Source organism: Rosa chinensis, chromosome 1 (assembly GCF_002994745.2).
Source record: "Rosa chinensis cultivar Old Blush chromosome 1, RchiOBHm-V2, whole genome shotgun sequence".
NCBI classification, from domain to species: Eukaryota; Viridiplantae; Streptophyta; class Magnoliopsida; order Rosales; family Rosaceae; genus Rosa; species Rosa chinensis.
Window position 1 is genome coordinate 2,433,107 of NC_037088.1, and position 21,885 is coordinate 2,454,991.

Sequence of the window (21,885 nt, forward strand, 5' to 3'; positions counted from 1 at the left end):
GAGCTCTACGACTTTTGTGAAGGAAGTTTTCCCAAATTCCTTACGTAAAAAAAGTCGATTTTAGTGACCCCCTAAATAACGTTCGTTTCGAAAATAAAATCATTCGAAACCAAATTTCTCACGCAACGACATACGAATCACACCCACAATTCATAATTCATATAACTGAACAAATATTGAATTACAAAATATTTAACTGAAATTTCGGGTCTTCACATATGTGTTCATGCTTGCAGGAGGTGCTATTGCTTGGAAACCATGAAGCAAACTCTTGTTTCAACTTCTACCATGCAAGCTGAATTTATTGCAGTATATGAAACTGTGTGTGAAGGACTTTGGGTTAGGAATTTTATCATGCAGACCAAAGTATTGAGTCACATTGTGGCTGGCACACTTGTGATTTATTATGACAATGAGGCTGCAGTTTTCTTTAGCAAGAACAGTAAAAGATCAAATAATTCTAAACACATTGATTTAAAGTATTACAGTGTTAGAGAAAGGGTTAAGCATGGTGAGATAGCTGTTTTGAGCATTGACACGAATTCACAGCTAGTAGACCCCTTCACCAAGGCCTTGTCAGTAGCAGCATTCTAGAAGCATACAGCCAGCATTGGAGTTTTAGCTAACCTAGATGCTTAGGTTCAGTAGAGAGTTAATCCAGTTGGAGCAATTTAAATTCTAAGGTTTTTGAGTTCTTGTATTTTTAGTTGTGATCTTTTGGTTTTGTTTATCACAACTTGTTTGTAATGATAGATTGTATTATTAATAAATTTTGAGGTATTTTCAAATTTTAGTTATTGCTGCAGCTTTTATTAAATGTTCTAAAAATTGTCGATTTTGTACTTAAAGTTATACTTGCTATCAGATGGTTTAAATCATGTATAGCATGATGTTAAGGTTCAAGCAATAATTTTAAGCCATCAGTGTTCAGTAAATTTGCTTGAGTTTCTGGTTTAAGAAACATAAAGTAGGATCTGGTATATGCCTTCTTGTTGATACACATTAGCATATATCGTATCACTTCTTGTTTGACATATGTGGATTACAGGAGTTTGTGGTTGTGGTTTTGAAACTCTGCATTTTTGTTAAAATGTATACTGTTTCTTGCCCTGCATAAGTAACTGTGATCTGACCATGTTGGAATGGATTTCTGGTTTGATTTTGTTGTCTGGCGCGCACTACAGTAAGTTGAGTAGTTTCTGACATTTTCTTGTGCAAATTATCAAGCTTAATATGTGTCAATCCAAGGGGGAGATTGTTAGAATCCACATGGACTTGTCACACATTAACATATAGTAAATTGATAATTAGCTTAATGTCAAAACTAGTTCAACATGGACACAAACTATAAACCAATACTTGTAACTTATTGAAAGAGTGTATCTATTCATTAAGGTAAGTAATCCTATTCTTAGTCTGCAAGAAAGACTACAAGATGTGATACATTAAGAATCTAACTAGGAAACCTAATCCGATAAGGAATGCTTTAATGGGAAGCTCCTTGAGGGTTAAGTCACCTATATATATAGATGAATTGGTCCCTGATTACTATCGACGACTATTGCATAAGTTCTGTCCATTGAGAAGCAAGTTGGTAAGTAACAGAAGACCATATTCAGTGATCGAGTTAAGCAGCTGCATAAGATGGAATCCATGCCAGTGATTGCTGAAGGTAAGCCTTAATCCACTACAAGAAAAATGACCTTTTGCAAGGAATTTTTTCCTTGTAAAAAGCTGGAAATTCCTTGCATTAACCCAAATGCAAGGAATGTTCCTTGCATTTGAGTCCTTGCAAAGAGGCCCTTGCAAAAGAGCAAATACAACAACTTGAAAATTCCTTGCATTTGAGTTTCAAAATGCAAGGAATTGTTCATCTCAAATGCAAGGAATTCTGAACCCGAGGTTAACTTTGGTTAACTAATATACAAGGACAATTCCTTGCATATTATTCCTTGCATTTAGTAGATGGAAGGCCCTTTTTAGCCATTTACATGCTATTTAAAGTTTAATTACATTTAATTTATTATTAATTTCTACCCAATCTAATAAAATCTGTTCCAACTTCTGACACTTTGAATAAATGAATTACTTTTATTTATAAATAAAGTAATAATTACATATGGAAAATTCCACAAGGATTAATAACTCAAATGTTCACAAAGACCTATGTCAAAGACTTTGAGATAATCTCAAAGCTTCCTATTTAGAAGTTTACAACCACAATACACTTCTAGCTGGTGCAGCCCCTCTCTTGCTGGTTACCTGTAAGGATGAGAATTTTGGTCACTTAGAATGAATTACTAGATTACTGGTATTGCCTTACAATTAATCCAACAAGCACATAATATATAGCATCACCTGAGGTCAGGTAACTTGTCCATCATGCAAAGGGTTGAGCACTGAAAATCACAATCAGGAAGATATTCAAAGCTGATAATGAAGGTAACAAGCTCAAAGCCAATTTGGACCAAGATCAGTTTAGTGAATGTACTAATAGATGATGCAAACTTTTATCTGTATGTTTATCTAATGTGTCCTTGACCAAACTTGAAGTGTGATCATTTAAGTGTTCAGTACAACTCATTTATAAAAGCACTCTTAGTGTGTCATTGACAGTAAAGAAAATTACCAGCAAAAGAAGAAACAAATATACCTCTAAGCCCAAAGCCAACTGAGGAAAAAAAAAAAAAAAAACCTTCAACAGCAGTACTGTAACTTCTAGGTAATATGCCTTGGAACAATTCCTAGTTTCCATATTCCGTTCATTTTCCAAATGACCCCTGCAAGGAAATCAAATTTCAGTCAAACATGTTAGACTGTGAACTAAGATCAACAAAATAAGATAATAGAGATGCGATGGTTTGGCAAAGAACATAACTCATCAGTCCAGGTGTATGTAAATATGAATAAATCTATATATCGGCTTTGGGTTTTCTATAATTCTTGAAAGGTTTGGTCATCAAATCTTGCATGAAACCACGAATAGTTGCGCCAAATTATTGTAGTCTTTATGCAAAAAGAAAAATCATATACCAGTGAATCAAATGTACTTGTCAAGTTCCATATCCTCTGCCTCAATTTCTTAGTCACTGTCCTGCAGCAGGAAATTGTTCAAAGATTAAAGTGAATCAAGTAATTCAATCAAGAAAGATATCCAATCCAAGATCCATATATGTGGTCATAAATACACAAGCTGAGCCTAACACTAGAAGTAAGTGAACTTCAATACTTGAAACAAATGCTAAAGTGCTGTAAAAAACTTACAGTGCGCACTTGAACATCAAAATTCTTATATGCTTCACCCTGAACTTAAAATTCTTATATGCATTTTATAAGCTTGAGTTTCTTGGATATGCTCTAACCTCATGCTAAAGAAAGCAAGAAATAAAAATCAAACCAATACATATATATTAACTATCATAGAAGTTTTCAATTTAATAGTTACCAATAGTTTAAAAATATTCACCTTACTTTGTCTATGTTCTAAAGGATCTTAATGTTAGTCGTTTCAGTTATGCATTCCTTAACTTTTTTCATATGGATCTCTACCTGGAACAGAAACAAACATATAAAGCAAAAACATTAATAGATATGATACAACCAATTATAGCTTTAAGTGAAAGAAGTGCATTCTTAATACCATTGAAAATGTAGTACTAGATGAATCAACACTTTAAATAACTACTAGACAGAGGTTTCTTATGTGGCAGATTTCAAAGATTGCCTAAACAATTTTCAAACCAAGTATGTGCACACTTAGGCTAAAGCGTATATCCTCTGTCTTGCCACAAGAACTAAGCGAAACATGCACTTTAAGTTACACTAGCTTATAAGATTATTAGGGGTTTCTTAAATGAAGAGATCTCACACATTACTAAACTATTCTTAACTTTGTCACCACTGAATTCAAAATTTTATATAACCAAACTTTATAATCGAATTGACAATTTCTAGCAAACAGAAATTAGAAGAATAGAATATACCTTTTAAGACCCAAACATACTAGTATGCTACAGATCAAAACATACTACTGTTTGTGAAAGAAAATCACATGATCCCACATATATACTGCTAAACTAGTATTAAGTAAACTGGTAGAAGTAATCTAGAAGTTAGGTACAAAGAACAACAATGTCGTTAACATTATAATGTCCAACTGTTCCATATGATAAATTTCAAAAGAAGCTCTTATTTGATACTCACATGTGGCTTCAAGTATGTTCCTTGAAGCACATATGGTTTTTGCTAAGGCAACTGTGAAATAAGTTGTTGATTGTCCATATAGGAATTTCATGCTGGACATCTGGTTCTCTAAAGCTTCTGCATAGGCAATGACTGCAGAAGTTTTAGGGGCCAGGAGCCTGTTGTCTTAAATATAGTCCCATAGACCGAACGGGACTAAATATGATCCTCTTCCTTGTTTGTTCATTTTTCATAATCTGTACCACTCATAAGAACCGTATAGATAAGATGCAGTTCGATGTGAAAGTAGACAATGCGAAACTCACGATTTCCTCGCTTTGATTTTGAAAAGAGTTGCCTACAATTGTGGTGCCATCCAATAATATGCCCTGCATTGAAAAGGTTATTCAATTTTCGATCATTATGAAATTAAGGCCTATAAATTAAGATAGTAAATGAAACCTACAGTACCTTATCGACACAACCAAAACTGCTCACCAATTTTGTTTACAAGATCAAAGTTATTAGGGGCAGCTTTAATTTACCTCAACGTGAAAAAAGCCAGTCTGCAGATCCAATCCTCTCAGAGCTGCCCAAATAACCAGGTTAGGATATTAGTAGTGTCTTGAAAAGTATAGGAAACGGAAGGGGTTGAAAAATATCACTACATGATTGTTGTAGAAATGCAAAAACATAAATCTGACCCTGGAGAGCAAAGAGCATATGGAGGATCCCATTGCTTGCCCCTTGAGTGTATGTCTTCCTGAACATGGATGACTAAACCACACATATCAAAATATTTGAAAAGGTTTTTATTATCTTCCAAAGCAACCAGCAAGGATATTACTGGAGTACTTATCTAGCAATAAACCAAACATTAGACCCATGCAGAAAAACTCTGATTGCAAGATAATACTTGAACTATCATATTCTACTGAGGCACAGATTAAAATTTAAAGTGGAATAGATTGTAATAATGATGGAGATGGTAACCCAATATATTACCTCAATTTTTAACGTCACACATGGATTGAGTGTATCAAGCTTAACAACATACCTAGAGAATATGTTCTTAGCTTTTAAATTTGCAGCAAACTATAGAAGAGAACAAAGAACAATTAGTAAAGAATATATTTAATAAGTGTACAACTACACACTTTAAGCTAGAATATTTTGAGTAAGAACTCAGAACTAACATGGTAACTGATTAGAACAATAGATAACTTCAATCACCCGACAAAACTAGAGGCTCTAATTCTTTTAATTAAATTTGGTTTTGAGTAACATTAACTTTTAAGAAATCTAAATTCAAGAGTGTTACTATACCTCTAGAAAATACTTATGGTACTTCCAATCGGCACCGCTTGAACAACTCTACCTTTAATGGAGCCAAAAAGAACAATTTCAAACAGATGTTATACGAATGAAACATAAGCTTGGCACCCAAAAGATTGAAGCTTTCATAAAGAAGCTTGAGAGGCTGAGAAAGAGTAGATAGTGTGGTACTGCAATAAAGAAAAATAAAAAATCTTGAAACTCAAATGCATCTGACAAACTCTAAGTAAATTGCATTCACAACAAAACAAAATTAAACCAAATGATACCAAAAATTCATTTGAGTCAAACCTAAACCATTAATTAAAAGCCATCGAAATCAAACCAATGAGAGATCCAAGGAAAGAGAGGTATAAATTTCACCAGTGCGAGACAGAGAGCGGTGGAGATAACGACGCCTGTTGGGGTTTCTCGCTAAAGTTTGAGGGAATGGTGGCTGGGCATCGATTTGATGCTAGAGCTACTGCCAATCATAAATACAAATCTGTACTGAGAACTTGAGAAGATAGAAGGCATAGCTAGCTAGATTTGGGTGTTTGGGATTTTAGGGTTTGGTTTTTCATCTTGTGGGGAACTGAGAGTTTCTTTTTCTTTTTTTCTCATGCGCACCGAGTTTAAATTTGTATAATCCACTTTCCTTATCAGCTAATTACTCTCATTATACAAATTTCATGAGAAATAACTGAAATCTGCAGAGGAATAGAAGCTCAAATTTGCAGAAAATGATCGAAGAAAACCTTTGAGGATGTAAGCTTGAAGCAGCGCGGGGTTGAGCTGAAGCGCCCTATCACAATCCTTGACCACATGCTTGTGCAGCTCCAATTGGCTGTAACAGAAGGCTCTGTTGCTGCAAACACCAACACTCTCAGAGTCAGAAAATCGATCAAAGAATCGAAACTCGATTACGAAAAATTGAAGATTGGCGAGGCTCGGAATTCGAGAGAATTGATGGCGAATTGAATTGAATTCAGTGAGAGAGAGAGAGAGAGAGAGAGAGAGAGTGAACGAACGAACCAGATGCCCTGGATTGAAGAGGACTGGTTGAGGAGCGAGTCGAGGACTCGGATTGCCTTGGACCAGTTGCGCGAGCTGTAAATCTTGGCGAGCTCGACTCGCTCAGAGATTGCTGCCATTTGCGGTGGTCGAAGCGAGTAGACTCGGACGGATCGAGCAGCGGCACTCGGTTTTCTTCTCTCTCTCTCTCTCTTTCACAGCTTCTGGTTTAAAAGTGATAGATTCGGTGGAAAGAGGCCCGAGGTTAAAGGGGTCAGGCAAGGAAATTAACTAGAGTCTTTGCATTTTTAATTGAGGTCCCTACAGAGCTGACAATCCATTGCAAGGATTCTATGGGGATATGCAAGGAGTTTGCCCATTTTTAGATCTCAGAGCACTATATACAAGGACATGTCATATTCCTTGCAACGTCCAAGGGTCAAATGTAAGGATATACAAACATTCTTTGCACAACCTCATCAAATGCAAGGATTTTTAAGTCCTTGTATAAAAACCCGTTGCAAAAAGAGAAATTTCTTGTAGTGATCCCTTTTGTGATTGTTGCGCATATGTTGTGAGCATGTATATATGGTTTTACAGTATATGCTAACAAATAGTACCACCTCCTTCGCTATCTCTCTCTCTTTCTCCACCTCTCTGTGGAGCGAAGACACGATAGGACTGAGCAGGACTCCAGGTGTCGAGGCAAAAAAAACACGCACTGAACAACACCCCAGTGTCGAAGCAAGAAATAGAAGGCAGGGGCAAAATTGACTTTTCATCCATGACCGAGCCGACACTGTTACTAAGCCGATGAACAGTTCTTGGACAAATAGCAAATAGTATGAAAATACAATAACAGAACGTGTTTTCTGAAAATCGGAGATTGATAGACATGTTGCAATCCTTATTGGGCAGAAATCAAAAATTCACACAGAAAACACAATTTTGGCTACGCAGTGAAAACGTCAACTTTGAGATTAAAAACACTGCGAGCCTCTTACTCTTGAGAACTCAAATAAAATCAATCCAATAATAGTGAAGGATATGGTTCTTTACAAACACATATAACTCTGTACGCGGCTACAATCTCTAAACTCACTAAAGAGGTGCTTGCCTTGAATCTTGACCTTCTTCTTCACTTGAATGATCTGCAAGTATCGCTCCTCTTACAACACCAATCTTCTCTACTGATCTCGAGAGAATCAATACATGTATATGAATAATGAATGAGACACTTTTACATGGAACAAGTGTTTCAAAGTACCTATGCGGCTTTTTCTAAGAAAACAAGCAGAACATGAATTCTTGCATCTAAGTCCCCAAACATGAACACTCTTTTCTTCTGAATATATTGAGGAGAAAACAAATCCTCAATTGTTAAGATTTACCCTAATTGGACTCCTAATAGGAAATGTCTTTCAATAAAAAGATATCCAATTAAAATACCCAAATCCTAAAACGATTGCACGATTTTTACAGTCAGAAAATATCTTTATAATATAACATCTAAAAACATAAAGATACTTTCCAAAATCGGGCTCCCAAAAACGTAGGGTTGACTAGGACTGACTCGGGACATGTTGCAATCCCGTGCTTATGCATGAGATGCAATTACCTGAAATTCTCCGAGACCAGTTTTGATGAACTTTGTAGGCTTCTTTTTCCAGCTTCTAAGGATGAAATGGGATAAGGTGCTTCACTTGCTTTTGTATGGGAATGCCAACACATAAAAAGTACAAACTTTTGTACTTAGATAGTAAATTTGTACCATTTTTTTTTGACTACTTATCATTGTAGACTTCCATAATTATCTTCTCATTGTTAATTCAAGCTCGTCTTTTAGAGCATCTCTAACTCACTCTCTTCTTTGACTCTTTAGCTATTTTAGAAAGCTTGTTTAGTTTTCTATCTATTTTAGTAACTACACCAGACTCCTAAGTGGCTCTCCAACATAACTTCTAGCTATCTCCCTCCTTAATATAGAGACCGACATGAGGCTCTCTATAATTTAAAACATTCAATTTGAGTTATTTTATGTAATTTATTAATATATTTAAACTATTTAATCTTCATTTAAAATTCAAAATTAGCTAAAATAGATAGCACTGGTACATGCGTATTTCTAAAGTGGCTAGGTAAAAAGTCATTTTATCTATTTTGGCTAAAATTTAGCTCGAAAATAGCTAGCATTGCTAAAGATGCTCTTACAGCCATAAAACTAAAATCATTGTGGAATCAACCCATTTTACATGTTTACAGTTGAGTCCAAGTATGTACTTATTACCTAAATAAGATTGGCATGTATATAGACAGAGGAATCACTCCGTCTTTGTCTATCCAGGGTCCTCTTTTTAGTGTTCTTCTATATGGAAGCAAAGTCTACTAGGCCATGTTGAATACTTTACGTACAGGGTTTGAATCACAAATATACAATCAAGGAAACCAAGAAGTTTCAGACCATTTGAGAATCTAGTATATCTTTTTCATCACTCTGACCATTTGAAAGAGGAAAAACAAATCACGCCATTTTGGTTCTCAAAAGCCACCAATCGTGATCAATGGCACATCCGACTCTTCTCAAGCGCACCGAAGCCACATCCCCACCACCTCACCTACACCCAACACTGGTGCGCGTTGATTCCGTCACCTTGTTGAAACGGGTCGGAGAATTAACCTGGGTACCTGACCACTTTGTTATAATGGCTAATGGGATTATAAGTAGGTTAATATTTTGGCTTTGATTACGGATTTTGTTACTTGAATGTTGTATGGTGTAAATTTTGAATGGAACAGCGTTGAGGATTGGGGTATGCAGCGACACAATTTTTGAAAAGATACCCATAAGATTTTGTTGGGCATGGTGTTTTCGCTGGCAACGATGATGATTAGAGAGGATGAGAGGGTCAAAGGGGATGGGATTGTGAGAATGGTGGAGGGAAGGAAAGAGTGAAGTTAGAGCGGAGCTTGTGGCGGTGGCGGGTTTCTTTGGGGAATGGGAGATAGTAGCAACACTAAAAAGTGCTATGGTGATGTATATTACTGAGGCCCTGCCCATTTCAAGATTTACACTTTCTATTCAATATGTTTTTGTTTCTGGATTTGGAGATTGGAGAGACAGAGAAGGATCGAGATTAGGAGCAAGATTCAGTCTTAGAAAACTATATCAGAGTTAGAGACAGAGGAGGAGATGTGGGTGGAACCCACATGGAAATGAAGTTGATTGACTGGCTGACACGTGTTTGTCCGCATTTTTCCTTCTTCGCGGACGTCCTCTTCAAATCCTTGCTATATATATATATATATATATATATATACCTTTAAAAAAAAAAAAAAAAAAAAGAGAAACGTGAACACCTTTTCATTGATCATTGAAGTAAATATTACAAGAAGCCAGCCACAGACCGGAAACAAGCCCCGAAGTAATAACCTTACACTTCAAAGCATAAAGCTCAAGGAGAATAAGATCTCTAGATGGAGAGAGGGCCTCCGAAACTTGCGGAGCGACCTGGTAGGGCGAAATTTCGATTTCGTGATGACGGCGGGGAGTCTTAGCTCTCCAAACCATGCAGGAGCAAGATGGCGGCGGCCCGGGTGTGGAGAGACCGTGGTCACTTCTGCACTGGCGTTGGGATCGCGGTCAAGTTTCTCAAAGACTCCAGCTGAGGAGATTCTCGGTTGAGGGTGGTGTTTCTCGACGTGGGCTAGCGAATCATGTCGTCGGCGGTTGCAGCTTTTGCTGCGCTCAGGCTCTGCGTCGTGGGCCGGCTTCTATTGACCAAGTCGGGGGTCAGGTCGAGGTGAATGGAGACGCCGGTATTGGAGTCGAGCGGGGATGCACCTGAGTCAGGTTGTGATGCTGCAGATTTCCAGGGCTCTGCGACGGCAGTAAAAAGGCCAAGATGGCGTTGGCGGTGGCCGGATCTGGGCGCCGGTTGGCCGGGACTGGTCTGGCAGCGCTGGTGACTGCGGTGGCAAGCTGCGGGGAAGATCCGAAAAAACCAGCGGCAAACCCTAGTTTTGAACTTGGGATGACTTTGACCGAGCTGATTTGGGCTTCTGGGCCGAAGTTTCTTGGGGCTGCTTTCAATGGGCCATTACAGATGACTGGGCCTCTTTATGGGGGGCTCAACTTTGGAGAAGGGCTGCAGACCTTCAAGAATAGCCCAAGGAGCAACCTGTTTCTGAGGTTGTTGGCTACTGAGGAGGCTGAGGATGGTGTCGGTTCCAACCCTATGGGGAAGGGACTAGCGCTCTCTTAAGCTATCTCGGCTTTTAGACATTCTGGACTCAAGCCTTTTGAAATAGGGGTAATTTCTATAGGCTTTTCTAAGACGTTTCTAGTTGATAGTTGTACCACAATTGCGTGATTGGCAGATTAGACTAAATGAATATTTCTTCCTTAGAGAGCGAGACTACTCTTGCTTAGTTTAGGCTTGCTATTCAGCGTGCGTCCTTTTAGATTTTAATGAGTTTAGAGTGGCTTAGATAGGTTATCTGGTTTTGTCCCCGTTTTCTTATTTAAGTTCTGTTAGACTCTAGCCTGTTTTTATGGCTTTGATATCTAATAACATCAAATCCTATTCAAAAAAAAAAAATAGAGCTCAAGGAGATTTAATTTCATTTTTTTTACTGGATTTGAAGTAAATCAAACAGAGTTACCATTGTTCATGTACACTGAAAATCTGCATATACCTCCACTACTATAAATAGAGGTTTTAGATTTGGTGTTAAAAGCTTCACCAAGACATTCTAGATAATGTCCAAGACAATATCCATGACAAAGATAAAATTTCATATGTTTCATTTTTTTTTTCAAAAGAAAAAGAAAAAGAAAAAGAAAACACAAAATCTCACACTAGTGAATACTTATTATTAACCTTTTTCAATTGGTATGTTTGAGTGAAAGAAATATTTTCATTATGCGGTTGTAACTGTGTCTTTTTATCTTTTTATACATTGGAGAGCAAATTGTGTTTTTTTTTAATAGAGCAAATTATGGGAAAACATTGCTGAGTGTTTGGGCTAGTTTAGATAATTGGAGAAAGAGTGGCCCCACATTTGTCAGATTTTGAAATTCATCCAGTAAGTATTTTTGTCTATTAGAAACTTCCAATTTAAACTAAAACCAAACCGTGGCTTCCAAGAGTCGAACGCACGACCAATTTGATTCAGCAATTCACGCTCGGTTCATCTTTAAGATTTGTTATCCTTACTTTGCAAGCTGAATATTGAAATCCATCTTATTGTTCGTCTTTTTTGTATAATTCAGGGTCTCCAAAAATTTGAACAGAGTCGAGGCGGCGGTTTGGAAATCCTGGCATTCATGGAGATTCAGCTCTAGATGACTAGATAGGAACATCTTAGTAATTTAGGAAAAGAATTGAGGGGATCATCTAGAAATGAGCTCACTCTTTCTGAAACAGAGAGAAAAGAGAACAATAAGGGTAAAATGTTGGCATCCTACACTCGATTTATTTATTACTTGCAGGTACCTTATACGTAACGACAATAATGAAATATCTATGATTCATACATTACAAAATAAATTTTCCTCTTGAACGACATCAGGGAACTATAGATTTTCCTTGCCTGAAAAAGCTGTCCATTTATGCATGCCCCAAACTGGAGGGTGTGGTAGAGCTTGTGGTTCGTGAAATCGTGAATGTGACCAACTGGTGGTTTCAATTGCCCACTATAAAGAACTTTCGTATTATGCATCCGCTATTGCAAAGGGGTTGTATACAGAAGTGTGGTTGACTTTCAGTTATTAGATTTGGAGATAACTGGCTGTGAGGAGCTGACATGTTCATTGCCGAATGAGGATGGATTTCTGCAAAACCTTATGTCACTTCGTCATTTGAGTATTGAAGGTAACTCACATCTTGTTCAATTGCATCACCTCAGCTTACTACAAGAGCTTCACATTGATAAGTGGCCAAGCCTAGTTTCTTTTTCATTGGCTAGTTTGCCACCTTCTCTTAAAGATATAAAGATTCGAGGTTGCGATTCTCTTACTTATTTTGTGAGATATCAGATACCGCCAAGTCTAAGGAGAATAGAGATAAATAGATGCCAAAATTTGAAATCATTGGTGGAGGATGAGGAGGCGATAGAGGGCTCTTCATCTTCTTCTCCTTGTTTGATTCAGAATGAGAAGTCCTGTCTCAAGTATTTGAGCATATGGAACTGTCCATCTTTGATATCTCTATCATCCAGAGTAAAGCTACCCAGGGCTCTTAAACACCTTCAGATACATACTTACAGACAACTGGAGTCAATAGCTGATGCATTACATGATAACATTTCTCTCGAGTACATTCACATCTGGTATTGCTCAAATCTCCAATATTTACCAGAAGGTCTTTACCACCTCTCCAATCTTCAGAAGTTGAGTATTTACGGTTGTAGAAGTCTTGTTTCCTTCCCGACAGGAGGGTTCCCAAGAAGTCCTTCCAACTTGAGAGAGTTTGAGATCACCAGTTGTGAGAAATTGGAGGCCTTACCCAAAGGCATGCACAATAGCACAACCTCAACTCTCTTGAGATATTAAGGATCCCCTATTGTGAAGGTTTCACTTCCTTCCTAGAAGAAGGGTTGCCTCCTAACCTTCAGTCTCTTAAAGTTCTGAATATCAAGAGTTGTAAACCACTCTTCGAATGCGGCTTGCACAGACTCACATCTCTTAGAGAGTTGTGGATCAGTGGTGAAGATCCGGAACTGGTTTCCTTTCCACCCAAGAAAGAGATGGTGCTTCCCAAATCTCTCATTAAGCTCATAATCGAAGACTTTCCGAATCTCAAGTATCTACTGTAAGACCTTATTGAACTAGACATCAACACTTTCTGCAAGTTGACATTGTGAGAAGTTTTAGAGTTTCAGTTTGTAACATCAGAGTATTTAATAAAGCTTGTAATCGAAAATAGTTTTATTAATGCAATCTGTTTTTGAATTTGAATTCAAACATGTATGGTTATTTAGATTAATCCATTCAGATAAACATAAGGAAGTTATAAGGCAGTTGCTTAATGGAAGGAACTGCCACAACAGTTTTTCTGATATAAGGAGGATTACAACGTCCTCATTTGATCCCTGCTAGAACACCAAACCTCAAACAAAATTGTCCCATTAACAATCTGAGATTAAGGGTGCATCTAGGAGAAGCATCAATGGATTCTGGAACTACATCCTGTTAGTATCATATACTTTTATCAGTTTTGTTTTCTAGATATAATGTTCAATATGCAGCAGATTCTTGATTCATGTTGTTCTTGAATTACAATCTTATATTTGGCATAGCCTTGTTAATTACATAGTATGACGATGAACTTAGAATCAATCATAATTCATAATCATATATATCTGCAGAAGTTGCATGAACAGTTTTTCAAATGTTCTTCCTGCTATAAAGATAAGAGTTGCTATATATGATCAAGTATTTAGATGTTCAGAAATAAATTGCATTCTAACATCTACCCAGTGTTGAGCAAAAATAGTAAATAAATATACTCAACACAATCTGACTCTATTTCATTAACGGAAATAGAGTTTTATTATGTTAAGTTCGGACCCATTCGAGATAAAGAATATCCCTTAATTACAATCCCTTGCTTCAAGGGAAGACCCTTTGATTCCAAATACGAAGACAAAAATTCCATAGAGAGGAGTGTGTTTGTTTAATTTTGTGGCTGTACCCAGAGTGTTTATCAGGCTGCCTACGTACCCCAGAAGGGATCAAGCCACTCGTAGTTCAGATTTTTGGGAAGGTTTGGATGCTTCGATGAGTAAATGACCCACCAAAGAATTTTGGTTAAGTGTTTGGGAAATTTGGATGACTTTTGTGGTCACTAGGATTTGGTGAATTTGGTTTAGGGAAAACCAGGGATTCGGTTAAGGTCGCGGTTGCATCCAGATTTAAATCCAGACTGCCTACATACCCTGTGAAGGGATCAAACCACTGTAGTTCAACATTTGGGATTTCTGGTTTTGTACCAATTTTTATTCAACGAGTGTGAATTTTGAACTCGTCGAGAAAACATATTTTGGTGAACACCCAATTTTAGTTGAGTGTCCACTGATTTAAATTGGGCACCCAAATGTGCCGAGCTTCATAATGGGCCATGAACTTTGAAATGGGCTTTGCATCACACCCTTCTTCTTTTATCGACAAACAATCTGATGGGGCCTGAATCTTTACGAAGTTGTATAACGGGCTTTCGAAATTGGGCTTCGTACTGCTCCGAAATTGGTTAATGAGAGATTATGAGCCCAAAAGCTTGCAACTTGGACATAGACGACTTGATTTTGTCTCTATACTTGTTTTTATCCGCCCAACAAACTGAACCCCAAAACTCTTTCTAGCAGACGTCTTTTCTCGATAAGCCTCAAGTCCCGTAGAGAATATCTCTGGTGTGGTTATCAGCTTAGGATAGAGATTGAATTGGAGATGGAAATCAACGAGATTAGCTTGATTAGGAGAAGGAAACTCCATCTCTGGCCCTTCATAAATAGCGGGATCCGTACCAGAGATGCCGCGCTCTTAACCGAAAGCTTTAACCGGTAAAGCCTCCAATCTTCTTCTCTCTTCTCCCTGGGTTTTGATTAATCTGACTCTGCTGGGATTTTTTAGTCGGGATCTTGTCTTGTAGCTACCAGCTCACATGAATCCCCAATATCTAACTGAGACTTCTTTTTTTTGTGCAGTCATCTTGAGTTGAATTTGGGCGTGGCTTCTCCTCGAGGTAACTAGCTGCCATACCAGGGAACTTCAATTGTTTATAATTTTCTGACAAAAACACCGACTGACTTTTGTGGTTTGAATTACACCCACAAATTTGCTTAATTGCATGTTGGAGATTACGCTTAATTGGACATGTAGCATTTTTTTTTTGTCTTGATGTGCACTAAACGGTTTGCCACCGCCACAATTACTTTGTTTGTGTAGAGGTCATTTTGAACATTGATTGTAGCTAAACTTTGCTTCTTGGTGTCTGCTCCTTTGTTGTTTAAACTATTCAAAAGAAGCTTGCTGGAAACCATACTTTTAAACATGCTTTTTAGGCTTTTGTCTTTAGTTTCCAGAAACAAAGCTACAGACATGCTTTTATTAAACTTGCATTAATTATGTATGTTGGTTTAGCTTGCAGCAAACGTGTCCACTCACACATTTTAGAAGCTTTGATTTTGACAAGCTTACGTGTGAAGTTAATTGTAATTATCTGCAGAAATTCCTCCACCGCAAAGCTTCGTGGCTACTTGAGGAGTGATTTCTACTTCTTTAATTAAAGGGAAAATCGTCCGTACAGTACCCGACATTTTCCCCATTCTAAACTTCAGTACCTCACGTTCAAATAATATCATAACGGTACCTGAGGTTCTGACCCCGACCGAAGAATGGTACCTGATGCCGTTAGCTCTGTTACAAAAAATGACAGCTGGCATATTTGGACCATAAAATGACCAATTTACCCTCTTTTTTTCTTCCCTCAATTCTTGTTCTTCATCATAGAATTTTTATTATTTTTTTTTTTTAGAGGAATGCAAAAGGAAGAATTTTGATCATCACGTCCTCCATGCTTCTCAGTTCTTCTTTCTTCTTCATTTCAATTATCTTTTCCACTTTCCAGATTCCGGCTAAACATTTTGTTCAAAACTTCAAACTAAAATCTCATTCCTAAAGAAGTAGCTGGGTTAGTCTTGCTCACTGGGTTAGTTGTGTTTGGAGAACCCAGAAGATGGAAGGGACTTGTATAGCCTGCTCTTAAAGAAGTAGCAAATCAGTCTCCCTTCTCCACCTCTTTCTTCGTGAAGTGAGAGCCTGCACTTCTACACTCATATTCATCCATCTGCCCATTGTTCATCTCTCATCTCTAACAACGGGGCATATTAAAATTACTCTCATTTGGACTTTAGCCTGCTTTTTAATCAAAGATTCACAGAGCAAAGATTGAAGGAACAAGAGATTAAAGTTTGAGAACAAACATCCAAAAAAAATCTCCTCCAACTCTCTCCTTCATTGCTGGCAGAGCGATGGAGACCAATTCCCATCATCTTCTTCACTTCCATTGCCCAAATCTAAGCTCAGGCCTCTTCCAATTTTCCCAACCACTCCTTCACAAACCCATAAACCCCTATTCACGACCCTACTCCTCCTCTTCTTCTACATCAATTTCACCTGCACTCAACCACTCATTCACAAACCCATAAACCCCTTTTAGCACAGTTTCATCATAAGTTCTCACCATCTTCTCAGGCTAAGGCTTTGGGTCTCTCGGAAAATCCATGACAAAGAGCCAGTGATATTCCAATCGAAACTAACTCGGCCAATGAACAACCACACATACAGAACTCACCAACCCCTCCATCAAATTATAAGATCCAATTCAAACCTAATCATACATAAATTCACCATTTTGCCGGCGATACCTTCAGGGTCTGATTTAGATCGAATCCAATTGAAAACCAAGCATTTGTTCAAAACCGGGACTAGAGAACGAAACTAAATCGATGGATAATCCTCAGCCGTATTGATTTCTTTTAGAGAGAGAGAGAGACGAATAGTAGGGAGAGAGAACATGAAAAGATGAAAATATCCTTCAGCTGTCAGTTTTCGTAACGAAGCTAACGACACTAGGTACCATTCTTCGGTCGGGGTCAAAACCTCAGGTACCATTATGATATTATTTGAACGTGAGATACTGAAGTTTAGAATGAGAAAAATGTCGGGTACTGTACGGACGATTTTCCCTTAATTAAATGTAATTGCTGCACGCTTCTTGGTCTTTTATTTTTTGGCTTGTTCCGAAAAAGACTTGCAACATAGCTGCCTCAATTATGCATATTCTGAAGCTTCTACTTCTGCTGCAAATGAGTGGAATTAAGCTTCCATTTTTCTCTTTGTGTAGCCGTGACCATGAAACCAAAAGCAAGGACTTCATTCTTCTCTCCTGCTGATCATGAGATTGTTTTTCCATCTTGCAGACATAATTTTGAAAGAAGGCATTGCAGGCGGAGTTCAAACCATTGCAGCAAACATAATATTAAAGGAAGACGTTGCAGCTTGACCACATCTTTTCTAGGAGTTAATAAACATTTCTGCCACCATCTTGTGCCAAGTAACAGGAACCAGACGACTCCTATCTCTCTTGTATTTTGTGGCTGCAGTTTAGTGATCGAGGGTGAGCCGAGTGAATGCTGCAAACTCTGTGATCACGGGTGAGCCAAGTCAAATACCCTTCTGCCAAAGATTGCCATTTTGCCTTCGGGGACACTTTTCTGATGATAACTTTGATGCAGGCAGCGTAACATCTTAGCTTTGGTGCTGCACAAAGATTCCTCCAGAGCAGTTTCTTCACTCTGTGAGTCCAAGAACTTTGCAAATTTGTATTTGGTGTGAACTGGCAGCCCCATGCTTTCACTTTGACACTTGTTTTTGCCACCCATATGCAGGACGCACCGCGATACAGGCATAAAAAACAAGTGCAGTGCACCCTCTAGCTTGGACCTTGCTTCCGCCACCCATACGCAGGACGCACCGCAGTATAGGCATCGAAAGAAGGCCGAAAACACCGGTGAGCCCTTTCCCTTGCCGAAATCTCTTCTCCTCCTTCATCTCTGTGAACATGCTTCTTTTTTGTCTCCTTGGACCTGCACTGTTTGTTAACACAAAGGCAAATGGAGGTGTATTTGGTTGTTTTGTTTTCTGATTTTGGTGGGCAACAATGAGGGATTTGAGGCTTTGTGAGTTGGTGTTGTTGGCATATTTGGCCGGAGTGGTTTGTTTGGGGAATGGAGGGACTGTTTCTGCCTTTCTGGTGCTTAGAAGTAGAGGCAAGTCTGCACTCACGAAGACATAAGCAATAATAGAGGAAAATAGCAACGAAGATCATGAAGGAAGGACCAGCAGGATACCTGAAGATGAAGTACTCCTGTTGTAAATTTGTCGTCTCCAGGTAACTAGAAATTTCTCACTATTTCTTCCTCTCAAACACCGCCTCACTCTGATGCACAAATATAACTCACTCTTCTCTCTATTCCTCTCCGTCCCCTTCTTATGCAGCCTTGTGTTTCTTATATAGGGGGCAGTGAAGATTCTAGAGGGCGGGATAAACATTTGTTTGAAATTTGAATCTCCCGAAGTTCACGAAGATAAGCTGTTGATCGGAGACTTCGTCTTTGACTTTGAGATTGAACTTGGACGCCCTCTGCCACTTTGTTCTTATCACAATTTGAATGCTTTCTTCTGTTTCTTTTTTTCCGTAGCTTATCCCCACCCAAGGTTGGTCAACCTTTGAATTTGAGAAACAAATAATTTGTAAATAAATATTTGTTTAACTGCTGTCATTATCCTCATCTCTCTCTTTTTTCGAATAATTGTGACAGCTACATGTTTTGTACATTGTGGGTATTTTTTTTTATTATTCAACACCCAGCAAAGGGTTTCATTCCCTCACATCTCTTAAAAGACTCTATATCTGGAGTTGCCCCAAGCTACTGTCCATTCCAGATGAGGGCAGGCTTCTTTCACTGACACAACTTAGTATCCATCATTGTCCACTACTAGATTCTAGAAGTGAGATGCAAAGTAGGTAAAGGTCAGTATTGGCGCTCCATAGCCCACATCCCTTACATATGGTTGGGAGACAAGAGAATTCAAGCTCCGTGATTACAACTGATACAAGAGAAAACAGTTGGAATCTGAAATTGTAATATTCCCTTCCAGCAGGTAATTCCAATTCTAGAGAAATCAAGATTATTCGACGCAAGAAAGTTCCTTGCTATTATATATTACCTGATAGATACTATATCTTCTCCATTTTCAGACATGTTTTCAGAGCTTGGTGCACTTCATTGCCATTGTAGCTGCAGAAATCAATATTAATCAGGTACATTTGCTGAACTTCTTTGTATGTTGTGAATTGTGACAGCTGTTCCATCAGGGCAAATGCATTTACATTAGTAGAACTTTGTATTAATTTATTTTTGATAAATGCAGTAAAACCTTTTTACCTTCATGAGTTCTGCCAACTAGCTAGGGCAGTATTTTACAACGACAACAGCTTGGAGGTCAATATTTGATTTGTACGTTTCTACCCGAATGTGGGTTATAAAGGGTCAGGATTCAGGAGACTCAGCAGTCGATCAGTACTCAGACTCCCAAAAGAAAAAAAAAACAGAAGATATGTAGGGCAAGTGAGGATAAGTTCTTTCCTATCTCTCATTGCTGTTTGCATTTTTGCTACAAAATTAGAACTTTCTCCCGCATCATCTAGTTAGATCCAGAGTATAGTGTTTCAACAGCATATGACTTGATATCATTGAAGTTAGTTTGAAAATGTTCTGATGTATTTAGCTTTTCATTGTAGACCCTTGAAGGAGTAAAGCAGCATGGAAGTTAGAGAAATTGTCTTTCTAATGGAGCCTTCTGATGGCGAAACTGCCGTGGAATATATTGAGTTGCTATTCAAGATGATTGATTCAAAAAATGCTGGCATCTCCTTGATTGTGCAGGAATTTCTGTGTACAACTTGAAAGCTATTTACTTAAGAAGTGGGCAATGTTGAGTCTCTAGAAAGCAGCCTGCATACTAGCATTTGACATAGATTCTACCTTCACATGCTTATAGACCTAGGACGGAATTTTTGGGAAAGTACCAAAAATGCTGGTCCAACTGTTATCGGTCATAAGCTGCTAGTTCATCAAATACAATTTGCTTTTATGAACTCTTGAATTTCTTATTGTTATCTTGGCTTGGTAGTGCTGAAGGAAATAGTGGATCAATGATTGCAACTAGGAGATATTTTGGGTAGTCTTCTGTGGTTTCACAAAACCAGGGGGAGGAGAGACCGATGTATATATGGATGATAAACATAATGTTATATGTTTTTCATTACTAAAATAAGAAACACCATATGTTTTTTACTGTCTTTTTTATTTTACTTTTCTGGACTTATCCAAAGTGATTCTTTTTAACTGGAGAATCAAAATATTCCTTCATTTATTATATAAAGACAGACGTACTTCTTGAGTTCTGTTGTAAATATTATTATCTATGTGGATGTCCATGTAAATACTCATTAGTTATGTACTTTGATGTAAACCATATCTCTATATAAAGGAGGCTAATGAGACTGAATGAAAAGACTTCTACTTCCTCCCAACTATTCTCTCTATCTTCTCTCTACTTTATAACACGTTATCAGCACGCTCTGCTCTATTTTTTTGTTTCCTACTTATATACTCCATGATGGTCAAACAGTTACATGGGGCAACGTTGTTGCTTGTGACCAATAACTTGATCAATGAGTATTTTCCACTGCTGACGAAAGTGTTTATGATAAACCCTATCAGCTGCCATAACAATCAAAGATCTATTTGTTGATTACTTTCATGTATGTATGCGCTCCCAATTGATAATCAGAAATCAGAAGGGAATTGTTTGCGTATGATCGAATACATGTTAATTAAGGTCAGAAGGTTGTAGAAATCCTATTTCTTCCCAAGGTCTGTTCCTCATTAATATTATATACATATGAGATGGTCAATATGCTTATCTATGTTTGTCTCAATACTGTGCATATTGTGCCGTAACCTATGTTTTCTGATCATGGTTTGTTTTTTTTGTTCGACAATTCTACCACCTGTTCTTTTCCCTTTGTGCTACACGACTTACTAATTATCCTCATATTTTGGTATGCCTATGTGTTTAATTACAACAAAAGGCTACTGGGTGATGGTTTCTTGAATTTGATTTGCAGCAAGTGGATTTGTATAATTTATTATATAATCATTGCCCATATAGCACTGTTAGTAATCTCCGAATGTCATTATTATGATCAAACATAATCTTGTATTGGCAATGTCAATGATATTCACACATGGTTAATTGGTCATGTTTCCGTTTTGCATTATGTTTGAAAGTGCATATTTCACTCTTTTAATTGAAAGATACCATTTGATTCACCTTCTTCATCCATTTGAATGGAAAATTGAAATCGTGAACTCACACCCATATCTAGTTGGGAATTTCGAAATTAAAATAGATTGAGACTTGAAGTCTCTCAATCTGATTACAGAGGGCCTGAAGTTCCTCGATAATTACATAATCACAATTGCAATATGAAATTTTCTCAGAGCTTATACAATCACGAGGGCCAGAAGATCCTCAGCGAGATACAATGAGAAATTATAACATGGAGTTCCTCACAACTTATGCAATTAACGAGGGCTAAAAGATCCTCGACGTAATATATGAACACTCACATATTTTTGATCCCCAATAATTATAAGAGGCCGGAAGTTCCTCAAATTTTTTTTTGGTATTAGGGTTCCCTCCTCTGTACGATAATGTGAATTTGAAGTTAATCTTGAACACTT

General features: G+C 37.7%; 1 protein-coding gene and 2 long non-coding RNA genes across 9 annotated transcripts; 1 reads left to right on the forward strand and 2 right to left on the reverse strand.

The window, feature by feature from the left end:
• Window positions 1-5,266: 5,266 nt before the first annotated feature.
• Window positions 5,267-6,611, reverse strand: LOC112178267. Its single transcript, XR_002927435.2, has 4 exons — window positions 6,532-6,611; window positions 6,255-6,364; window positions 5,509-5,560; window positions 5,267-5,277 (listed from the first exon to the last, which is right to left on the reverse strand). It is a non-coding gene; the product is annotated as an uncharacterized LOC112178267 (long non-coding RNA).
• Window positions 6,612-14,841: 8,230 nt separating this feature from the next.
• Window positions 14,842-20,383, forward strand: LOC112178216. Of its 7 annotated transcripts, none has more exons than XR_005806709.1 (9): window positions 14,842-15,069; window positions 15,214-15,251; window positions 17,491-17,724; window positions 17,806-17,867; window positions 17,959-18,461; window positions 18,569-19,234; window positions 19,332-19,394; window positions 19,505-19,701; window positions 19,875-20,382. It is a non-coding gene; the product is annotated as an uncharacterized LOC112178216 (long non-coding RNA). The 7 variants fall into 7 exon arrangements; XR_005806712.1 differs by having other exon boundaries at window positions 17,491-17,867; window positions 18,569-18,787; window positions 18,892-19,234; window positions 19,875-20,380; XR_005806708.1 differs by having other exon boundaries at window positions 17,491-17,867; window positions 19,308-19,394; window positions 19,875-20,383.
• Window positions 17,909-18,647, reverse strand: LOC121051729. The gene is made up of 2 exons (XM_040514830.1): window positions 18,421-18,647; window positions 17,909-18,345 (listed from the first exon to the last, which is right to left on the reverse strand). Exons 1-2 carry the CDS (start codon window positions 18,620-18,622, stop codon window positions 17,924-17,926), a joined length of 624 nt encoding a protein of 207 aa, XP_040370764.1. The 5' UTR covers window positions 18,623-18,647; the 3' UTR covers window positions 17,909-17,923.
• Window positions 20,384-21,885: the final 1,502 nt, after the last annotated feature.